This window comes from Mixophyes fleayi, chromosome 8 (genome assembly GCF_038048845.1).
Source record: "Mixophyes fleayi isolate aMixFle1 chromosome 8, aMixFle1.hap1, whole genome shotgun sequence".
Classification (NCBI taxonomy): Eukaryota; Metazoa; Chordata; class Amphibia; order Anura; family Limnodynastidae; genus Mixophyes; species Mixophyes fleayi.
In genome coordinates this window covers 97,046,949-97,069,009 of record NC_134409.1, presented here as the reverse complement: position 1 = coordinate 97,069,009, position 22,061 = coordinate 97,046,949, and the positions used below count along the sequence as shown (strand labels likewise).

At 40.6% G+C, this 22,061-nt stretch overlaps 1 protein-coding gene across 5 annotated transcripts in view; it reads right to left on the bottom strand.

Annotated features, from left to right (window-relative positions):
* Nucleotides 1-21,645, bottom strand: part of TRIOBP (TRIO and F-actin binding protein) — a 48,305-nt gene extending 26,660 nt beyond the window's left edge. The window contains exons 1-8 of one of the 5 annotated variants that reach the window (XM_075182933.1): nt 21,421-21,645; nt 19,440-20,332; nt 19,186-19,284; nt 18,377-18,445; nt 9,387-9,476; nt 8,363-8,472; nt 5,872-6,295; nt 5,633-5,731 (exon numbers count right to left, since the gene is read on the bottom strand). In XM_075182933.1, coding sequence (XP_075039034.1) covers nt 5,633-5,731; nt 5,872-6,295; nt 8,363-8,472; nt 9,387-9,476; nt 18,377-18,445; nt 19,186-19,284; nt 19,440-19,499 — 951 coding nt within the window. In that variant the 5' untranslated portion in view covers nt 19,500-20,332; nt 21,421-21,645. The remainder of the gene's footprint in view (nt 1-5,632; nt 5,732-5,871; nt 6,296-8,362; nt 8,473-9,386; nt 9,477-18,376; nt 18,446-19,185; nt 19,285-19,439; nt 20,333-21,420) is intronic. The other 4 variants (XM_075182934.1, XM_075182935.1, XM_075182936.1 and 1 more) reach the window with 4 other exon arrangements.
* Nucleotides 21,646-22,061: the final 416 nt, after the last annotated feature.

Genomic DNA, 22,061 nt, shown 5'->3' with positions numbered 1-22,061 from the left:
TCTGCATCTGTCCCATCAATCGGTAGCTGCAGCCACGCTCAGACCCTGGACACAGAGCCTCACTAGAGCAGGCAAGTCCCTGTGATAACACTTCTCCTACAGTATACCCTGTGGCTCTATCTGACTGCCGCACTGCCTTTACCTTGCTGGTCAATGAAACAGATTAGAGCTGCTCTGGACAGCGGGGCACCTCTAGAGCAGACAGCAGCACTAATCAATCCCTGGGTCTGCCCAGTAACAGTATAAGGAGTAGCCACAGGGTCTTACCCCCTAGACTCTGTCCTTTGCCCTGGGATCAACCCCTGACTCTGCAGTGCAAGAAAACCTCCTGTGGAGCTGACCCAACAGGTTAAGGGTGCAACACTCCTTTTGCAATCCAGGAGACCACAGTCGCCCCCCCCCCCCCCCAATACATCTGGTGCCCTCCAAGGGCTGTCACCTTTATTGTTAATTAGGCCATTATAGGTTCTGTGTTGACACTTGCTGCCCAGTCTCATTATCTAACCGCACCTGTATAGGGTCTATCGGAGGGGAGCCTGAATGTGGGGTGGTTGACTGTTGCATAGCTTGTCATATATTGGGCAGCACAGTGGCGTAGTGGTTAGCACGTCTGCCTCACAGCACTGGGGTCATGAGTTCGATTCCCGACCATGGCCTTATCTGTGTGGAGTTTGTATGTTCTCCCTGTGTTTGCATGGGTTTCCTCCGGGTGCTCCGGTTTCCTCCCACACTCCAAAAACATACTGGTAGGTTAATTGGCTGCAATCAAAAAAAAAAAAAAAAAAAATTGACCCTAGTCTCTTTCTGTCTGTCTGTGTTTGAGTGTGTGTCTATAGTAGGGAATTTAGACTGTAAGCTCCAATGGGGCAGGGACTGATGTGAATGAGTTCTCTGTACAGCGCTGCGGAATTAGTGGCGCTATATAAATAAATGATGATGATGATGATGATGATGATGATGATGAATCAGAACCCACTTTTATTCAGTGTCTTTTCAGCTTCCTTTTATCATGACCATTTTTTCCTCGCAAAAACTGAATCTCAGATGAAGATAAAGGAAATTATTGTACACAGAACAGACCTCAAAAGGTCAATGATACGAACATTGGATATGTTGCAAATGGAAGATCCAGGATTAGAACAGCGAGCAAAGTAAAATAATCACGTCGCTGGCGACACATATTGGATAGTTATTAAAACTTAAGTGTTGTAACATACAAATGGCGACTACAAAGAAAAGTTGATACAGAATGTCGATCTTTGCAAGAGAAATGGAGACATTTTTTTTTTTTGTTGAAGTCAAAGGCAAACCTGTGTGCCTAGTTTGTGGCAATGCGTTAACAGTAATGAAAAAGCCAATCTGGAGTTGTTGTGACAAAGACAACGTTATTCAGGCAAGTTATAAAGTGAGCGACCTTATCGCAAAGAATCTGAAGCCTCATGTAGAGGGAGAGTTTGTGAAAGAGTGCATGGTGGCTGCTACCGAGTTGTTAGCACCAGACAAAATAAAATTGTTTCAGAGTGTTAGTCTTGGAGAACCGTCTCAGATCGGATTACTAACTTAGCACAAGATACTGAAAAAACACTGAAGGATTCTTCAGGAGATTTCCAATTTTTCTCTCCGACATGTGACAAGACAACAGACATAACAAATTCTGCCCAACTGGCCAGTTTCGTTTGTGGGATAACTGCAGAGTTTGACACGCGAGAGGAACTGCTGTCACTGAAAGCCATGCATGGCACTACAAAAGGTGAGGACTTGTTTGAGAGACTTTTTTTTTACCAATGAAAAATCTTGAGCCAACATTTGAAAAGTTAATTAGCCTTACTACAGATGGAGCACCAGCCATGGTTGGCTCGCAAAAAGGGTTACTGCATTTGTCAAGAAAGAACTGAATCGTCTTAGTCTTGATCCAAGTGATTTAATTATATGCCACCGCATCATACACCAAGAGTCTCTGCACAGTCGTTGCGGCTCAACAATTTGATGTCAACAGTAGTGTCATGCATACATTTTGTCAAAAGCAGAACGTTAACAGCCACCAGTTTATGGAGTTACTGAATGATCTTTACTCTGAGTACAGTGATCTTGTTTATCATTGTGAAGTGTGGTGGCTTCACAAAACATGCACATGAACTGCGAACTGCGGGATGAAGTATTGCAGTGCATGGAGATTAAGGGAAAACCTATCAGGGAACTCAATGATGATAAGCGGCTGTGTGATCTAGCGTTGGGCAAAAGCCTCCTATGACACTTGAATATGCTGGTTAATGTGCAAAACTAATTGAGGCATTTAATGAAGGATTCAAGGACCTGAAAAGTAAACAAATGGAACTGAATATCTTTGTTACACCATTCAATGCAGAACCAGCTGATGTGCCTGATAACCTACAACACAAAATAAATCAGCTGCAAAGCGATGATGAGCTGAAAACTAGGTGCAACTACCTCCCACTGCTTGAGTTCTATAGACATACATAAGCAAAGATGAGCTTCTCATCTTGAGGAGACATGCATTGAAATATGCATTTGTGTTCGGAACAACTTACTGCTGCGAGCAGTTCTTTTCAAAATTTACCATTGCAACTGGCTAATGCAGTGTTGGCTAACCTGTGACACTCCAGGTGTTGTGAAACTACAAGTTCCAGCATACCCTTTCAGCAATAACCTGGTATATATTGGCAAAGCATGCTGGGACTTGTAGTTTCACAACACCTGGAGTGTCACAGGTTAGCCAACACTGGGCTAATATAAGCCCAGCATCCAAAACTACAAATCTTAAATATTCAGATTCTTCTTATATGCTCCACGGGGAGGGGGGGGGGGGGGATGGACAAATCTGTCCTCTGCACTAGATGAAAGTCCTTCAGAAAGTTGTTCAGTAAAATGTAATGACCTCTTTAATAACCCAGGCTGAAACCTGGGTGCACCTAAAAGTTGCACCTGCATATACGAATGCAGATTTCTACATAGATTCACATTTCCTGTTTGAACCATCCTTGAGAGGCTACATTCAGAATATTGATGGTTGTGGTATTTGACAGTAACAATAGGGGCGCTCTCTTTTGGTGGCGATTCCCACTTTTTATCCAGTTTAGACCACACCTCACTCAGCAGTTACTTTATTTTCCGTCCTCTTCTCAATTAAATGGTTTCTTTTTCTTGAACAAAGTTACCTCAGGCAACGCAAGGTACTCTACTTCCTGGATATTGAGGGTGCAACACACTGCCCTCACCAAATCATCAATACCCTGTGTCTTGGAGGAATATTCCTTCCTCCTTTAAACTCAGAATCTTCCTCTTACTCACCTTGCTCCTGAGAGGAAACATCCGAGTCTGGAATATCCCATAACTTGGTTAAGGCAGAGCGGTGCTTAGTCAGTCTAGTCGAAAATGAGGATTATAACACTTTTCGCCAAAGAAGAAGAAACCTTAAACAATCCTTATATCACCTTATTCAGACATTTGATCAAAGAAGGTTCCTCCAAGGTAATCTGGCAGGAAGCCAGAGTAAGACTTGGTACAGACTACAGGCTTTTCAGCCAACTATTGGGATAAACAACCGTTCGGGCCAATATCGCCTAAGTGTATATACTTGAACGTTAAACAGTTGTTCCAAAGTGCCTATCGTCGTTTCATTTGATTGTTCAGCAGAACTACAAATATTGTTCCAACCTCCTTCCAATCCTGCAGTGTGTACGAATCACAATCAATTGCACAATAGTCCAACTGGTCTCATGTATAATCAAACCCAGAGCTTGGGGTGAAATTGCTGTGCTGTATAGGTGTCCTCCTTCTGGATGAGAGGGGTGACCAGTTTGAGCAGCTACTGGAATGTGGGTTCATTAATCCTTTGGAAATTACTGAAGTCATCAAAGCTGTTGTAGCAAGGACATACGAGAAAAAAAAAAAATGAGATTTTTTTTTTTTTACTCACTATAAATCCTTTTCTGATTCCATCTGGGGGACACTGCTACCATGGGGTTGTAGTTGAGGAGTGAGGGAGATGGCACTTAACTAGTTAACTTGTGACCTGCTGACAGACCCCTCCCCTCTGCAATCCTCCCCTGTAGCTCCTCAGTGTAGATTTAATGCCCAAGGAGTTGGGCTTTCTGCTCTTCGGAAAGATGGTCTCAACATTCGACACTACCCCTTACGGAAGATTCCACTCCAGACGGTTTCAGTGGGATCTTCTAACAAAGTGGTCAGGGTCTCACCTCAGATTGGACTCCCAGCCTGTCCGTCTATCTCAGGAGACACTGGTGGAGGGTTCGGGACCATTTGATAGTAGGCAGGTTGTTTGCTCCAGAGTCCTGGATTATTGTCACAGCAGACGCCAGTCTTCAGGGCTGGGGGGCGGTGACCCTTCATCATCTTTGGCCATATATCGTTTCAGTGTGTGTACAGAGTCACAATCTTTTGAGACGACACCATCACTGACAAAAATCACTGGGTGGACGGGAAGCCGTGCAAAAATGGTTTAAAACGTGTATAGTTGGTACACATGGATTGACTGACTGATCGGAACTTCAGTCATAGGATCAATCACTGTAGATAACACGTTGGTCAGAAAATTCTGTAGTGTGTACACAGCCTAAGGATTCCCTGCGACTCCAGGAAATGAAACACTGAAAGGCAAGACACAGGCATGGTTTTCCACATCCTGCTCCCTGGGGCAATAAACAAGTTGAGTAAGCACAGCAATCAATTTGACTAAAGATTTAGCCCAAGCAGATTCCACCCGGTTAACACTACTCATCTCTGGTGAACAAGATGCACGGGCCTTGGCTTCACAAGTCTGGCACAAGGTGTCTGCCCCAATCTAACTACTCACGCAACTTGAGTGACATTTTTAGTACATAAAAAAAAAAAAAAAAAAAATCACTGAGATGCACTTGGTCTATTCCCCTTGTGGGATATTGTAATGCAAAGGGAGAAAAAAAAAACAAAACAGAGTGGAAGGCAGTAGAACACAATAACTAAAAAGATAAAGATATATATTATATATACACACACACAAAACGCTCACTGCCCACTCTCTCACTTGCCTGCTAGGAGATACAGTGGAGTCCCCCCTGATTTCTGTCAGTTTTAATGTTGAAATTTACAGAATTCAAATACTGTTCTCATGCCTAGTAAGGGGGCTAATGAATCAGCCCCTCACTGACCCACAGGTATCGCGCAAAGGCTCCATTCAGAGCCCTCCCAGCCTCGTGGCTGTCAGCAGCACCAGTGAAAGCCTAATGATGGAAATTAAACATTAAAAAGATGTGCTGTCGTAGTTAGCACAAAGCACTAAAGTACCCTGCTCATTTGGGGACTTTGAAAAAACTGGTCTCCTGTCTGCAAGGGGGAGGAGCTGACACTTCAAGTTTTTCCCCAAGCTCCTGCACACATCTCTAACTCGCCATGGTTCCAGTGACCGCCAATGAACGTATGAGAAACCATGTTTGCATCTGTACCCCTTGCAGTGCAATGTGGATTGCTCAGCTGCAAATTCTGCACATAGCTCTAAACCAGCCCCATTATGTGGAAAATAGGCAGGTAAAAAGAGACAGCATTTCTTCAATGCAGCATATGGTCCATGTATTTTACAGGCGTCCAAAAGGCTCTGTGTAATAAGGCAACTCACCTGAGAAATGAAGCCATGGGGAACAGTCCTATCACCTTCTCCCTTCTGAGCCTCTATCTCCTTTTTTGCTTTCTCCAGCTGCATCTTTAAACTCTGAATCTGAAAAAGGTGCAGTATGCAATGTTAGTGATTGCAGCATTATACAGCAATTCATTGAACTACTGACCCTCAGCCATTAGCATAAACATTCGTAGCCGGAAATGGCGATATAAAGAACATCTTACAAGCACCAGATTTACCTGTCTTTCAAGTACTGTGGAGTTTTCTCCTCCAGTTTTGTTTCTGCTTCCCCCGAGTAAACAAGTAAGAGATGTCTGTTTAGTCTCCCGCAACGGCAAGCGCTCCAGTTCTTTCCATTTTGCCTCAATGTCTTCATTAAGCCGCTGTTTTTGCTCCTCAGAGAGTCCAGTGGGGGTAATACGACGAGTGGAAGTTGTGTCACCTCCATGAGCAGCTTCAAACCAGCGCCTGCGATCTTCTGACCTCTGATCCCGTTCCTCCCCTGGGGAGAGCGGTGACAACTCCACATAATCAAATGAACCTTGTCGAGAGCCTGTCAGCTCTCCTTTTCTCGGTCTGACTTCTGTACCCAGACGCAGTTCATCTGGCCTCTGAGTGTGACGGGAAGGCAGAAATGTATTCTCCTTATTGCCCTCTGACAACCTAAAAAGGAGAAATGTTAAAATATATGAGAAGCATCACTATACAAATCACATATACCCATACAGCAAGTTCTGTGCCACACACCACTATGTAATCACTGTCTAGAGAGGTACAGAAACTGTTACAATTGTCATATCTCGTTTCATGTTATTTTATTCAAACAGTGTCTTTGATGTGGTACAGGATACCATTGTTAAAGATGATACAGGTAACTGAAAAATAACAGTGTTTGGTTGCTTTGGGTTATTGTATCATTATGCACAAAGTTCAGAAAATTAAAATGATCTGTGCTATGGGTTAAAGCATATTGTTTGCCTTCCCCAGTTTTTGTAAACCTTACCTACCTTCTACTGACGACTGACTTTATACTGTATAAAGTGTTGAATTATGCAGTATTTATAATATGTTGCCACCCCATTTAACAATATGGGCAGAGGCAAAGACCATACAAAATTGTCAAAATTAATCAGTAATTTGCGCCTTACCAGTCCATAGCTTGGGTGGACCTGAAGACCCACTATGTGGGGGTCCCCACCATGGCATCACTCTGGGGTTTGGCCAATATGTATAGACCACCAGCGGCCTCCTCTCTTCAATCTCTTAAATTCTGCTTATCCCTCTGGGACTCATGCCGGGTCAAATATAAATTGTCTTCCCTCTATTTCACCTCTGACTCCCCCCTTTGGGGCAACCCACACTTCCCTCCTGGCAATTCAACCCAGCAATTTAAACTCTGGATAAAGGCGGGATTACGGGTGGTCTCGGACCTGGTGGTTAATCGAACTTGGGCTTCCATGTCAGAACTTCATCATAATTTTGAACCGTTCCATCCAATCCTTTTTGAGTACTTCCAGGTTCGACACTTCGTCATGTCTTTGCCCCCCCAGGAGGCTCTCCGGGCCCCGACCTCCTTTGAGTACATGTGTTTACATTCACCTCTCACCAAAGGGATGATCAGATCTCCCAGATCTATAATTGGCTCATAGATTATACTTTCGATACTCCAGGCAGACATGAGCGGGAATGAGAAAATGACTTGGGTCCTCCCCCAGTAGACTTATGCTGGGAGGAGGTCAGGGAGGGGATTGCCAAGAGCTCGATCTCTACTTTGATTAAGGAAACTGCTTATAAAGTGTACTATAGGTGGTACTATACTCCTGTTAAGTTGTCTCAAATGTTCCCTACGGCTACTCCGAGCTGCTGGCGGGAATGTGGCCAGAGAGGTACGATGCTACACATATGGTGGACCTGCCCTCGTATAGTTCCTTTCTGGAACATGGTTCTTACACTCATAAACTCTGTGTCAGAACAACAGATAAGTAGGGATCCTTGGTCATTCCTTCTCTCTCGCCCTATACCTGATGAGAGCGCGCCTTCTAACAAGCTTATCTCCCATATTATGGCAGCCGCTAAATCCCTAATAGCAAAGCACTGGAAAGACCCTAGGGCTCCCTCTATGCAGGAGTTACGGTCGTACATAGGACATGTCGCAAGCATGGAGAGTATAACGTTACCTCCATGATAAATCATATAATTTCGATAAGGTGTGGGCCCCGTGGTACTTACTAGAAAGCCGTAGCTGCCTATCCAATACGGCTCCTCCTCCGGCAGTTGGAACATAGCTTTTGGGCCGCCTCTGGACCCCCTCAGGCTGGATATGGTACGCTGCTGGTGAGTAATGTTTGTATGCTACTTCTCTTTCGGGAAGCCATTGTAACTATGTGTCCCAGCTTTTCCTAGCAATGTTCCAAGTTAGCGTGCCTATCTATTTATTAGCTATATTGTTGACACTATTTGTGCCTTTCTACCCCCCTCCTTCCCTTCCCTTTTCACCCTCCCCACCAATATAAAAGTATAAAACTTAGAGGAAACACCTTGATTATTAAGATTTTTCTTGTTAAAAATGTTGTATGTACAGTTCCTGTTGTTTCCTCTTCAAATAAAGAGTTTAAAAAAAATAAAAAATTATTCAGTAATTTTCAGACTCCCGTAAAGAGTTTCACTACACTGTAATTGTCTTCAGAAATCATTTTACATAACACACCTGCCCAAGCACCCATGACTTACTTGGTTACATCAGGTATGCAAACTGGGTGAACATTCTTTCTCAGTGCCTCAATCCAGTTCCTGCGTATCCCAGAAGTCATAGCAGAAAGCGTGAACACACCTTCGTTTGTCTGTAAGGAAGAAGGGAGTAAGAAAATATAAAAAAAAATTCCAACAGCATTCTTTTTACCGTATCATATCAGCAAAGTGCCTGCCACTATTGGAGTACTCTTGCAAACTACCACAATGTCACATCCACAAAGCACCACCAAAATATCTGCAAGTAAACTTTAAGTGCCGATCTCCACAGTCACACTACAAGTAGCCGAGTAGAGCGGACCACACTATATAAATCATTATGATTAGGCTTGCTTGCTTTTTTTTCCACATTAACAATTCCTCCTTATTCATTGGGGGTAAATTTCTGAAACTATCAACATATCAATCTTACACCAGCTTTATTAATTGTATATTCCTGGAAATTTGTTGATACAAAAACATTGCTATGGCTTCAATATTCCAGTCTCCAGAAAGGAATATGGCAACTATGAGTGAAAAAGTGATAAGCCAATCTATTTCATTGTAATCAACAATCATGCTTTCAGATAATTACGCATAACGAGGTGAGAGGGTGGGCAGCTTAAAAGGAGAGAACGTATAGCAAAATATATAACCCAAAGGCCAATAAAACAGAAATGTGAAATAGGAAGATTCAAATAAAGTAACAAAAGCAGAAACAAGTTGTATACGTAATTACAACCAAAAGGATGCATGTCTAAACGGACATAGTTACACTTATAAATAATCTCAACACTGAAGTGACTAATTCATAAAAGGGTAATAAGGAAATAAGCCAGTGAATATTTAATGTGTAGTGTGAGGTGATCAAAGATTTATGCTAGAAAATATTAAAAATCATCATTGTTTTCTGGTCAGGGCCTAGATACAATGCTGTAGAAAACTCATTAATGCAATTTTAAATGGCATAGAATTCAACTTTAAAAAATATCAACTTAATAATCCCTGTGTGTAATATTACACTCACATGAATCTGAAAGCCATAATTCCTCTGTACGTTAAATTCAGGCACGTCAGTGCAAGTCCGGAGATCAATCTCTCCATCTAAATCATCTGCCTAAGGAGAAAAATACAAAAACAAAAGCACTGTTTGAGAGCACATAGGACTTGGCACAAACTGGTCTGTAAGCTCTTACTAAAGGCTAAAACATTTGCTTGCATGATTCACAAAAATGTACAAATTCCATTATGGATCCATAGAACACTTACAGACCTTTCATCTGGTGACAGAGCCTGAATGCAGATTTTTGCAGCTTGCTAGCACTAACCTATTTCTCTACAGCATGTAATATGCCATTAGCAATTGTAGTTAGAACATGTATTCAAAGAGATAAAAAAAAAACAAAAAAAAAAACACTCAATCAACCAGCAAAAAAATTCCTAAATACCTTCATAGCTATAGACCATAACAAATGTTTTCTGTACACGTGTCCTCATCAGATACACAGACCTAGATAATGATAAATGAGGAATTCCCGATTTCCCCCATCATACACACCATTCATACTTCGAACCCTGAGAGCTTCCCTATAAATAGCAAAGGCTATTATGCCTTTCCAGCCCTGTCCAGGCTGCACCACTAAAATCTAACTTGAAATCTGAATTTTGGAAAATAATGATTTCTAGTGAATCTGAAATGAGAGGGAGCTCCACAAATTTACATTCCCTAAATGAGGAGATTATGTAAGATAATATTTCAAATGACAGGTTTCAGTTTTAAAAGATCAATGGTGCACAGCTTGCTAGATTTTCAGGGCCTCAAATGTGGCTCTGACTTGTCCAAATGGCAGCACGCAAAGTCTACTGAAATTTTGTATCAATAAAAATAGTTAGACAACAGGAATGCATTATATATTCATTAATGTCACAAGCAATTGATTGGGGACTGCCAATCTATAAAGGAGCTGAAACACTCACTGTCTTCACTAGGACACATGCAAAATACCAGAGCACCAAGTTGCTTTTGATGCTCTGCTATACAAACTGTCAGACATCACAGTGCCTATACAAATGGACTGACTGGTCCCATATGCAGGGCTAATGGTAAATTACCAAGAGATCCACTCAAGACTAGATTCCAGACGACTTACACCCTCAAAACTACAGAGACCACCAACTAAGGAGTGGGCCACGGAGCCCAGAGGAACCAGGACCATGGACCCGAAAGGTTTCACACTTCATCACTTACACTTTCATTTACTTCTCCATTTTTGTTAAGAAATTACTTATTCTGATGTTCTACCTCATAATTGTTATTTTAATATAACCTTAAGGTTTGTTCTCAGCCTATTTGGCTTATTTTACGAGACAGTTTAAAAGGAATTATTATATACCCTGTTTGTTATTACATATTTGTACTACATTATGCAAGTAGTTAAACAAATCCTTTAAAATACTTGGGACCAAGCAATTATTGTATGTCTAAATGGACAATGTTTTGAAATACGTGCCCCACTTAACGGTTTTCTGGCCGTTTCCTAATTAGTGTTAAATTGTTTGGATTTTAGAGGACTGATTTTGAGCAACTTCCCGTACCTCTCTCGCCATGCTTCTCTATGTGCTATTTGCCCAAGAAGGACCACAAGACGCCCTATGTGCCACCTCTCTTTCCCCATGGTCATCACTTTAGGCCAGAAGCAATCCTTCCAACTAGCCTTCTCCAATCCCTTTCCCAGGTTCCTCCCACAATAAGTGCAGGTGCTTTTACATATGTTTAAGGCTGTATTTGCCAACTGTGACATTGGCTGGACAATCGACACAATAGAGTTCTCCCATATATGCTCCATTAGGATTAGGTGGGGTTCATCTCGGGATGACAGGCCTGGGACAACACAAGACGGGCAATATATTGTATCCAAATCATAAATATAAGAAAATCCCCAGTGGTAATTCTAGAACATTTGTGTTGAAAACACTTAATACTTTGAGACTTCTGGACAGTTTATTGCAGCTATCCAGGCATTGTATACAAACCCTTGGCCAAAGTAATCGTGAATGACAACCCCTAAGATTCAATTTCAAATTTTAATGAAACTAGACAAGGTTGCCCATTCCTGCTCCAGGTCTTTGGCCTAGTCATAGAGCATTTGCGGCATTAATCAGGACTTTCTCATCTGTTGACGGTACAGTGCCAATTCGAAATCTATTTTTTTGCAGATGACATTCTTCTGTCTTTCCCAGACATCTATCCCTACCCAATACAGCTTACTAACCGAATATGTTGCACATTTAAGTTATAAAATTAATTTCTCTAAGGCGAAAGCCACGCCTCTACATGTCCCATCACAAACTGAGAAAGCTATCCGATCGGCTCAATCTAAGTAGCAGAAACAAAACATAATATATTTGGAGGTGTTCATTACCTCTTCGTATGTTGCCTATAGCACTTTACCACGAAAACTTCCCCCATGTACTAACAAAACTTAAGATTTGCTATCCTGAAATAAGCTTATCTCTTGGTTGTGCAGGATCATAGCAATTAAAATTAACTTTGTTCCAAAGTTATTGTATCGCTTCCAAACCCACCCAGTTAAAGTCCCAAACCTGGGGGCTAATTGAATATGACCCCTGGTCTTCAGTTAGTATTTAGTTTTGTTTATATGGAGCAACAAACCCCCAAAAATATCCCTTTCCATTCTTTAGATTCCTTGATTTAAAGCTATATTATAAAGCCATGCATCTGAGCTTAATAACAGCTACCTTTGCCTTCCATGACACAAGTGCCCACCTAGATTATAAAACATTCTTCCTACACTTAAACTTTGACAACCCACATTTTCCACTTTAAGCTTTGAATGTGGGCTTATATAGAGTTGTTAATGACCTGGCTAACCAGAGACTCTGGTTATCCCTGGAAGATACACAGAAGTCCCACTAGGTTACATCTATATTTTTTTCATTTTTCCAGATGAGAATTTTCTTATGAAACTCCGCTCAATAAGTTTCCAACGGAACCCAGCCCCCAAATTTAGGGCATCTGTCTGAAGTCTCCACTGAGGAAAAGGTATGATCTCAACCCTGTAAAATCTGCTACACAAAGTCACCTTTAACTCCTAGTGTCATCATTAGAGAGAATGAGATTGTGTGTCTTGGGTTCCCCACCCAAGGAATTATGTTGGCAGGAGGACAGAGGAAGATGCCATAAGTTCCATCTCCAACAGCATCAAAGAGACCGCATATATAGAATCTACTGCAGGCAGTATTATACCCCTGATAAACTCTCCAAAACATTTCCAAAAGCTAGTATAAATTCCTGGCAAGACAGTGGCCAAAGGGGAACTATAGATCATAACTGGTGGACTTGCCCACAAATGGTCCCTTTTTGGGACAGGGTGCATCCCATCACAATCCAGTGCTAGAGCAATGGAAAGTAAAAAAAATCCCTGTTTTCTACACTCTCGACCTCCCCAGGAAGTTAGCAGGTACAGACAAAAACTGGTCTCCCATTTAGTAGTAGAAGCAAAAGTTCAGATTTCTAAAAATTAGGCCCCCTGGCTCTTCATACAAAGAAGTACCCAGGTAAGCCCCTCTAGGGCGGTCTCTACCCTCTGAGTTCTGAAAGGAAGCTCTACCATCGTAACCCCAGAATCTATATTACACAGCCCTTTGGATTTTACCCTGCACCTTACCATTTCTCTCCTCCACTTTTTGTTATAGATACTACTTAAAATTTAACTGAAGACATGCCACTATTTAAAATTGTTTGTTTATGCATCTTGTTTGTACCATTTCTTCAACAAAAATTTAATTGAAAAAATAAAATAAAAATTAGACACCCAAGCCAGCATTACTCATTGCATCTGTCTATCCCAAATGATCAGTATACAGCAGCTGCAGTTATAATAAGATCCACTTCTTCCAGTAGTAGTCTACCAATATGTACAGTAGTAGCAATAAAGAAACTATTAATGTGATAATATTTGTAGTAAAGCCTTAATGCCATATAAACATTCTATAAAGCAGTATTAATAGTGCCCAGTAATATGTCCACAATACAGTAATGTCCATTAATAAGCCACTAGTAGTAATAGACAATAATATAGCAGTAGTTGCAGTACTCAGTAATTACAGTGCTCAGCATACAGACATGCCCAATAATCATCATCATCATTTATATAGCGCCACTAATTCCAAAGCGCTGTACTGAGAACTCATTCACATTAGTCCCTGCTACATTGGCTTACAGTCTAAATTCCCTAACAAACACATACACACACACACACACACACGAGAGGCTAAGGGCAATTTAATAGCAGCCAATTAACATACTAGTATGTTTTTGGAGTGTGGGAGGAAACCGGAATAAACCCGCACAAACATGGGGAGAACATACAAACTCCACACATCTAAGGCCATGGTCGGGAATTGAACTCATGACCCCAGTGCTGTGAGGCAGATGTCCTAATCTCTAAGCCACCGTGCTGCCCACTATAATAATCCACTAATAATAGTAATGCCCCAAAATGTATCATTAGTAGTTGTCTCCACTAATATGCCAGCTGTGTGGTGGTAGTAGTATTGCCCAAAACATGTCAAACAGTACAATCACTTCTCCTACTGATACAACCCATCACACCTATATTAGCGCTGCCCAAGTGGCGCAGTGTCTTGTGGCAAGCCAGGGTTGCATTATTGGGTTTTGATAGATCACCATCAGTGGCCATATGGCAGATGGCAACGTCATACAAAACAATACGGTGGATTTCCTACCTTCCATTTCTGCCTTAGGCTTCACCACTGTAGTAGTCAGTTTGTTCTCTTCCCTAATCCATACACAAAAGGCTTGGCAAACCATCAAAATTAATGCAGATTGTTACTTTGTAGCAAAACCACTCCATAAAACACAATGCTGTAGAGAACCCAGGGCAAATAAAAACATTTAAACAATAAATCCACCATTCACGCAACTGGTAGAAATGTGGGGGTCCAATGCTGAATTTATGCCTGGAGAAGCAACCAGCACTATTGTGGATGTGCAGCTGCCATCCATTGGACCCCAATAGCTTCAATAGTTAGGAAGAGGGGGCTTATTGAAAAGTTGTTTAATTTACCTGGACTTGTCCTTCCAATGACAAATTTCAAAATGAAATTGCATATGTCACCTACACACAGTGGAGACGGACATTTTATAAACTTAACCACTATTCTTGAGAAAGTAGCCTTACAATTACAGGAACCACTGACATACTTGAAACTAATTCCTAATGAATTGACAAGTTGCATTCTTGCCTACACGGTTTGTAGATGACAGGTGTACTTTAAAACAGCATACACATATCTAATGACACCATGTTGTACCAAAGGACATTATATATAGCATTTGCACCCCTTGTAATGCAATTGCATTAGCACCTTCTAGCAGGATATGCACGCAGTGCTAAATGAGGCACCATATTTTGAATATACACATATTCAGTCCATAGAAAGGCCCTTTTGTCCTAGAAAGCTTAGGCCATGAAAAATTAATTCAGAACCCCTCCATTTGCTGGGATTTTATTAAAATTAATTAAATCTTTTGGGGGCAATTCAATTCAATGCAAAGTCCTGTCGGAGCCTCAGGAGCTCTTCTTGGTATTACCAGTAAGTAAAAGCATAGCAGATTTTTCCTCATACCTCTACATGACACAAACAAAAATCAGCAATGTTTTAGTGCAGTAGCATTCTGCAGTCTCATCACACGAGGCGCCATCGAGACTTCACTAGTAATTGAATTCCCCCTTTATCGCCTCAAAATGGGAGGCTCCAGAGGGGCAGAGAGGTGGGAGCTCCAGGACAACACTAATTGCACTAGGTCTAAGGCATAGAGCTCATAAGGCTGAACCACAAATGCCATTTCAGAGAAAGAAAACAAAAATAAAAAAGATGAACATGTGGAAATGTAATGAATAAAATATATAGTGCCATAGATGACCAAGGTAGACTGTCTTACTCTGAGGGTTGCCAGTTGCCACTCTAACTTAAGACAGTACTAGAATTGATATTAGTCAAAAGCCAAAGAAGTGTGCGCTCACACACCTTATACATAACCACAAGCAGAAAGATATAAATATACTCACATGGTGACAATATGGGCAAAGTAATCCTTATTCTGCTTTATGAAGTATAAGACTGTATATATGTTTAGGGCTCCTTTATGTAATAGTTTCCCCAGGACATTCCCCTTTTTTCAATAAGATAGTTTAATTTATATAGCCCATTGTAAGTCTGTGGGGTGGTATAATAGGTGCATGTCCCAGGATACAGTGTGTAGTTAAAAATACAGGCGCCCCTGCACATGTAGGTTTAGTAACAACTTAAAGTTGAATGTGGAGCCGATGCGGTGAGCAAGGTCGCACAATACAGTTACAGTCGACAATGAATGGGTGCCACACCACGTCCTTAGAATGCATTAACTTTAATTATATCCTTACCCACTGCAACACAGCTCATAAGTTGCATTGGAATAAAGGGTTCAAACGTATTTCTTTCCAGCACATATCTTGAAGCACAGCTCAGTTACAATGAAGTGTTAACTTATTTAAAATATGAGTCTCACAGATATTTGCCTCTCAGGCACTCTGCAGCTTAACTCCTGTTGTTTCTCCCACTTGCCTGTCACTCTCATGTGGTCTCTTTTCCATCAGACGTTGCTCTCTTTAAACGGCTGTAAGTCAACGAATGCCCTACTCTCTCTTCTGGGGTGGACACTGTCACTTTTGTGTGCATATCTTTAGTCAACTCTCATAGTAGTCATGCAGCTGCCAGACCCCCTCAAGAACCCTGAAAAATGCTCTTAGCTCACACCTTTAATGGCAGGAATTAGCAATCCTTATAAGGACTTGGATCCCATGTCACTACTAAATATCTACAAAGTTTTGTGCCTTACCGCTAGCTACACCCCCGATGTATCATACTACACTTCTGGTTTTTCAGGGACAGGCTCAGTGTTGAACACTCTACTAGCCACACTCCTGGCTGTGATGCTCACCTGCTGCCAAGTGGGTGGCTTTGCGCAGTCCCTCCAAAGGGGGCGTTACACTTTACTTTCCCATAATTCAGGCTTTTAATACACCTGAATAAACAGGAGAAGTGTCGGGTAAGGCTAATAACAGGTTTACTTTAGCATTCAAAATGAAGTAAAGGCTTTTCTACATAGTTGCCTACATTTTTTACCTCCCTTTCAGAAATTTGGGAGTCTCCCAGACATTCTGGACAAGTAAGCAAGTATGGTTTTGGGGCCCAAGCAAACTTCATATCACGTGGGTATACCAGTTTGTTTGCTTTTTAAATTCCGAGTGTTCTACCAAGGCAGGAAAATTAGTGACCCAATTCACGTTATATTTATAAATCTCAAATATATAAAAGAGTACGGTACAAGGCCACGATGGTTAATAGGAATAAATACCAACATAATTCAGGATTGATGCTAAATGTTAATAATACCCTTCTCAAAACATGCTAATGCAATGAAATGTTAATATATTTCTCCAATGACATTATGACTCAAATATAATTATTGATGCACCGTGTGCCAAGGCCAGCAAAGAGAATATCCCAAATTCTGCATGTCTGCATAGCAAAATTATTGGCAAGTCGTGTTTCTAGTGCTAATCAACCCTTAATAAATCAAATGTATGTTTTAGGTTTGTTCACAAAGAAGACTGCATGTTTTTTGTTTCTTTGCCAATTAAAGCGGAGTTTGCAGTAATGGAGAGGAACATGTTATGATACAGCAGTGAAGCAAATACCATTAATCTTAAATCAATGTCATTAACACCTAAAATCAGTTATCTCCACAGTAAAGTATGTATACAAGTTCACCTAAAAAAAGTTCACCTAATCTGCTGTCATTTTCAAAAAACCCAGTCTATTGTCACTAGAATTTTGCAGCATCTGTAAAAAGATGTTTTCTTAAAGCAGATAATTGTATATCTGGCACTCGGACTTGGTCATCTTAAAACCCCAAAACTAAAAATATCATATGAAGTATAAAGGTAAAAATACATTGAATATGGTAACTCTGAAAAAGCAACTATTAAAAAATAATGTTTAATAGAATATTACAGTCTCCCTCCTTTAAAAAACAGGAAAAGTCACATCAAACTTTACAAAGAAGTCTTTAGGATTTCTGACATGGATCCAAAAAAGAAAAAAAAATTAATTCCACTCATATAAGCTGCGGTGACATCTCCTGCCCTTGTGCCTGAACTCACCAATCTACAGGAATACCACTTACAATCTGTTCAATTAGATAAAGATTCACCACCCTACTAACATAACAACCTGCTGCAAATGGGCGATATTATAGATGTGCCAAACAGCAGTTTTGTTCTCTTTAACCATATTTATATGAGTGGCTAGATATTAAATATAGACAGCACCAGAGAATTATACAACCATATAAAGCACTTGATCTTAGTTAATATTAATACATGCACGGTTAAATTCTAAGCACTAGTTCCATGGCAAGTCCATAAAATGCCCCATTAATTAATTCAGGTCAACATATCACCACAAATGTAATAGCACTGACAACATATTCTGCATCCTCATCATAACCAACCTTATACATCAGTGATAGGCAACCTGATGCACCACAACCTCTAATCCTTAATCGAAGCAAGACGTTTTAATAATACATTTAATAAAATAAAGACACCTATCTGTAATAACAGATCTGTGCATTTTAAACAAGTGTTACCAGCTACAACAAAGAAATCAGACAATAAAGCAGGAAGAAGCTGGGGGCCACAGGTGAAAAGCTCAGAAAGCTACAAGTATTCTTTAAGGCTAACTTTTGCTAAATACTGTTATACACAAACAAGTCAATGACAGACTGCTCAAACTCATGCATCATAGACAGTGAATATGACTAGTGTACAAAGTTAGGAAGAAAGCAGTTTGCAATGCTATCACTATTTAATATTCAAAGTATCTAAACAGCCCCCAGAATATCTGCTCACAAACCCGTTTTCTTACCTCTTCAGCATTGGAGTCTCTATAATATCGTAGGCTGGAATCTGTCAGAACAAACCAGTGTTTCTTCCACTAAGAGAGAATACATAAATGTTATGGTGTACACAATCAGCTTCAGCATTTATTCAAGCACGACACATTTTCCAAAATAACTGTCTCATGAACTGGCTTTCCAACTGCAAAAGAACACTGCTCTTCCGTCTACACGGACTACACATGCCAGCTGATATTTATGTAGCACTGCTGCATTACAGCTGTCATCTATCACAGGCACTTGTTATAAGTGTAAGTTATAAAGCGGACACATTACACTGCTGGAGCTGTGGTTATTCCAAAAGTGTTCATCTTAGTTTGAGCTTTCTTAATCTAACACAGAATAATTATTCCAGGGATAAGTATCTAGAATATCATATGTAAACCAATTTGGGAGAACTATGGCTTTGGTTATAGAGTAACCAGAATGAAGCACTATTATATACACAATGTACACTCAATCAAGTAGCCAGGTAGTAACTTTTGGTTTGGAGGTAATAAAAACGATAATTCTAACTACCAAGTTCTTCATTTCAACCTAACCCAGGATGATTCGATTATTACTTAATATAGCTTTTGAGAATACAATGCAATTATATGTAATTTTTATGTAACTTAAAAGTAATACTTGCCATTAACCTGATACATATAGAACAAATGACTGGATACAAGTGAGTGTTTTAATGTCCTTTATGGCCCACTCCATCCCTATGGCACAATGTAAACTACAGTGGCTAAGTTAACAAAGAAGTGTTATAACAACCAAGGTAGGTTCTCACCTCTCCATTGCCATCGAGCAGGGACATCCAGCCCTTCTTGAAGTTCAACAGATCTGGCTGTAAGGAGGAAACACACATCGACTGCAACTGAACATTCAGCTGTATACAAAGAGTGGGACAGGTGAATGCAGGAAGAATGGAATGAGGCAGGAGGAACAAACAAGAGCATGACAGAGACCACATAAACAAGAGATACAGAGGTATGTATATATTGGGTTAACCAGGTGTCTCCATGCCTGACAGACACTTCATACCTCCAGGTCTGTGCTGGCACCTCTTTCTGTGGAAGCAGAAGGCACTTTCCTGGGCAACATGTGGACGTCTCACCTCCTTATTTTCTACATATGTCTCGGTTATTTATATTCTCATGCTCGACTGTCCCTCTTCCCAGTTTCCTTTGAAGTAAGAGGACTCCGTCATGGTATAGACAGGTCAAATGGCTCTCGGGCGGTTTACCTAACTCGTAAGGATACTGTTCTCTCACTTTCACTAACAGTGGTCTCTGAATATATATTTGTCTCCTGCTACTTCTCTTTCATCTCAGTAACTCTGTGATAGTTTCTAACTGTATATTCTAGCTACATGAAGGATGCATTATGCTGTAACTATTTAAATTAATAATTTGCTATAACATTTTAGCCCCAGGACCAGCACTGTCTAATCTGACATTTGGTTCTCTCCCTCTCTTCAGCCCTTTTCTTCTCCAATTACAGAGTGGCCGTCTCTAAGAGAAAGGACGCAAGTGACTCCCACCCCTTGGCCAGAATCCCTCTGGTTGGAGGGCAAAGGGGGGCAGAGAGACATCGGAGATATTAGGCAGATTCTGTTTCACCCTTTGAATACCACACGAGAGACTACCGAAAAGTGAGACTGCTTCATACAGAGCATGACCTAGGGCTTCAGACATCCAACACCACAGATGGATACAAAAGACACTCACTCAATAAAGAGACAGCAAGAGGAGTTACATCAACATGCAGCTGGTCAATGAAAGAAACACATATAGAGTTAAGACATAAGACAGGGTTACTGATAACAACTATTTGAAAGAGAGACATGTGTCTCATGACCTCAGCATACAGCAAAATTAAACAAAAAAAATGCATAACAAAAATGGTATAGTATAAAGGCAACACAAAAAGACCATCTGTAGAGAGAGAGAAAAAAAGATCAGAGTAAAAGAAAGGTAAACAGACTCCAATGAGGAATGATTTGGGGTGAAAACATACAAAAACAGAGAGAATGGAACTATGAAGAAGTAGCTGACAGGTTTATATTATATCACTGACTAATGCATGTGCATCTGATGCATCAGAAGGGTGTTGACATGCTAATGCTACATAGAGCATAGGAAATAACAGAAATGCAGTAAACAAACTATGCCACAAAGCATACATTGGTTAAATGACCCCAATAAATACAAAAAAAAGGTTTTATAATTTTAAATTTCACTAACATCATGGATGGTGGATAATTATATATCTTCCAACTATCCACTGCATATGAATAATGACTATAAACGTTTTGATTACACATTTAAACCCATCCTATAATTTTTGGTTCAATAACACTGAAACACACAAAAACAATGCTGCACTCAATATCAGACTTTGGATTCACTACAAAGCAAAATGAAATTAAAACTCAACTTACAATAATCTAGGCAATAACCAGGAATTCTTAGTTCAAACGAATGTGGGATTTCTGTGCCTCTTGGCACTGTACAAAATATCCCACAATGCTTATACTATGACCAAAGTATCTGTAGAATGTTTTGGTACAGAAACTAAAATGTCTCATTCTCCAGCGAAAACAAGCAGAAAACATCCACTGTGGTCAAACAGATTAAGTCAAATCAAATAAGTCCTCTCAACAGTTTATATGTATGCAGTCTTAGGCAGAATAAAGAAGTGTAACTGAATGCATAGATTTGTTTTGAGCTGAAATAGTGATATTTATAACCAGTGAAATTACTGACACAATGACAGGTCATTTGTATTTAATAAATACAGTAAAGCCGTTTCATAAACACGCCCATATACACTAGACTGCATGTACCTGACACTTCTGTGAACATGTATATTATCCCTATATAATGCACAAATAACGTTTAGAGGACTCCTCGGGTGATCGTATGAAAAGCACAGTCGGACTGAATATACAACATGGCTCCATCTACAAAACATACAGATAAAAGACACACAGGTAGAGTGCTGAGCACTCTGTCAATCTCACCGTCATGTCTGTGCCTAGCCCTCCAGTCACAGATGATCTGGCCTCGTGTTTTGTGTGGGTTGCAGATCACACCCCTGTCCCAGACCAGGCGCCCCCCTCCCTGTCCTTTCCTCTGGGTTCACTCAAAAGTTCCCAACTTCTACTTTTCTTTTTGTAACCTTTTTATCTCTGTTTCCTATATCATTTTTTCTAATTTTTTTTTTTTTTACAAACTTCCTGGGAGGGGACAGGAAAAACTAACCCAGCTAGGAAGGAGGTACCAGCTGGGGAGGGGGGAAGCATAGAGGAGGGGTGAGGGATCTGGCCAATGAGGGAAAAGAAAAAAGTGAAATAGGAAGTTTACACTGAGACAGTGTTACACACACAGGAACTAACACACAGGCCTGCAACTAATGCATAGATTAATAAGTACCGGAAACAAGATTGTATTACGGTACCACTTTATAGCATGTGTGTGTGTATATATACACAATAAAATATGACTAAAGACGGTATAGACGATTTGTGGTATGCCACCTGCTGTGCACTACAAGTCTGACGGGTCATGCTGGGATTTGTAGTCCACAACCGATGGAGGTCCACAGGAAACCTGATATAATATCAGAGTAGCTTGGCCATGATGTACTTGGATTGAAACGAAG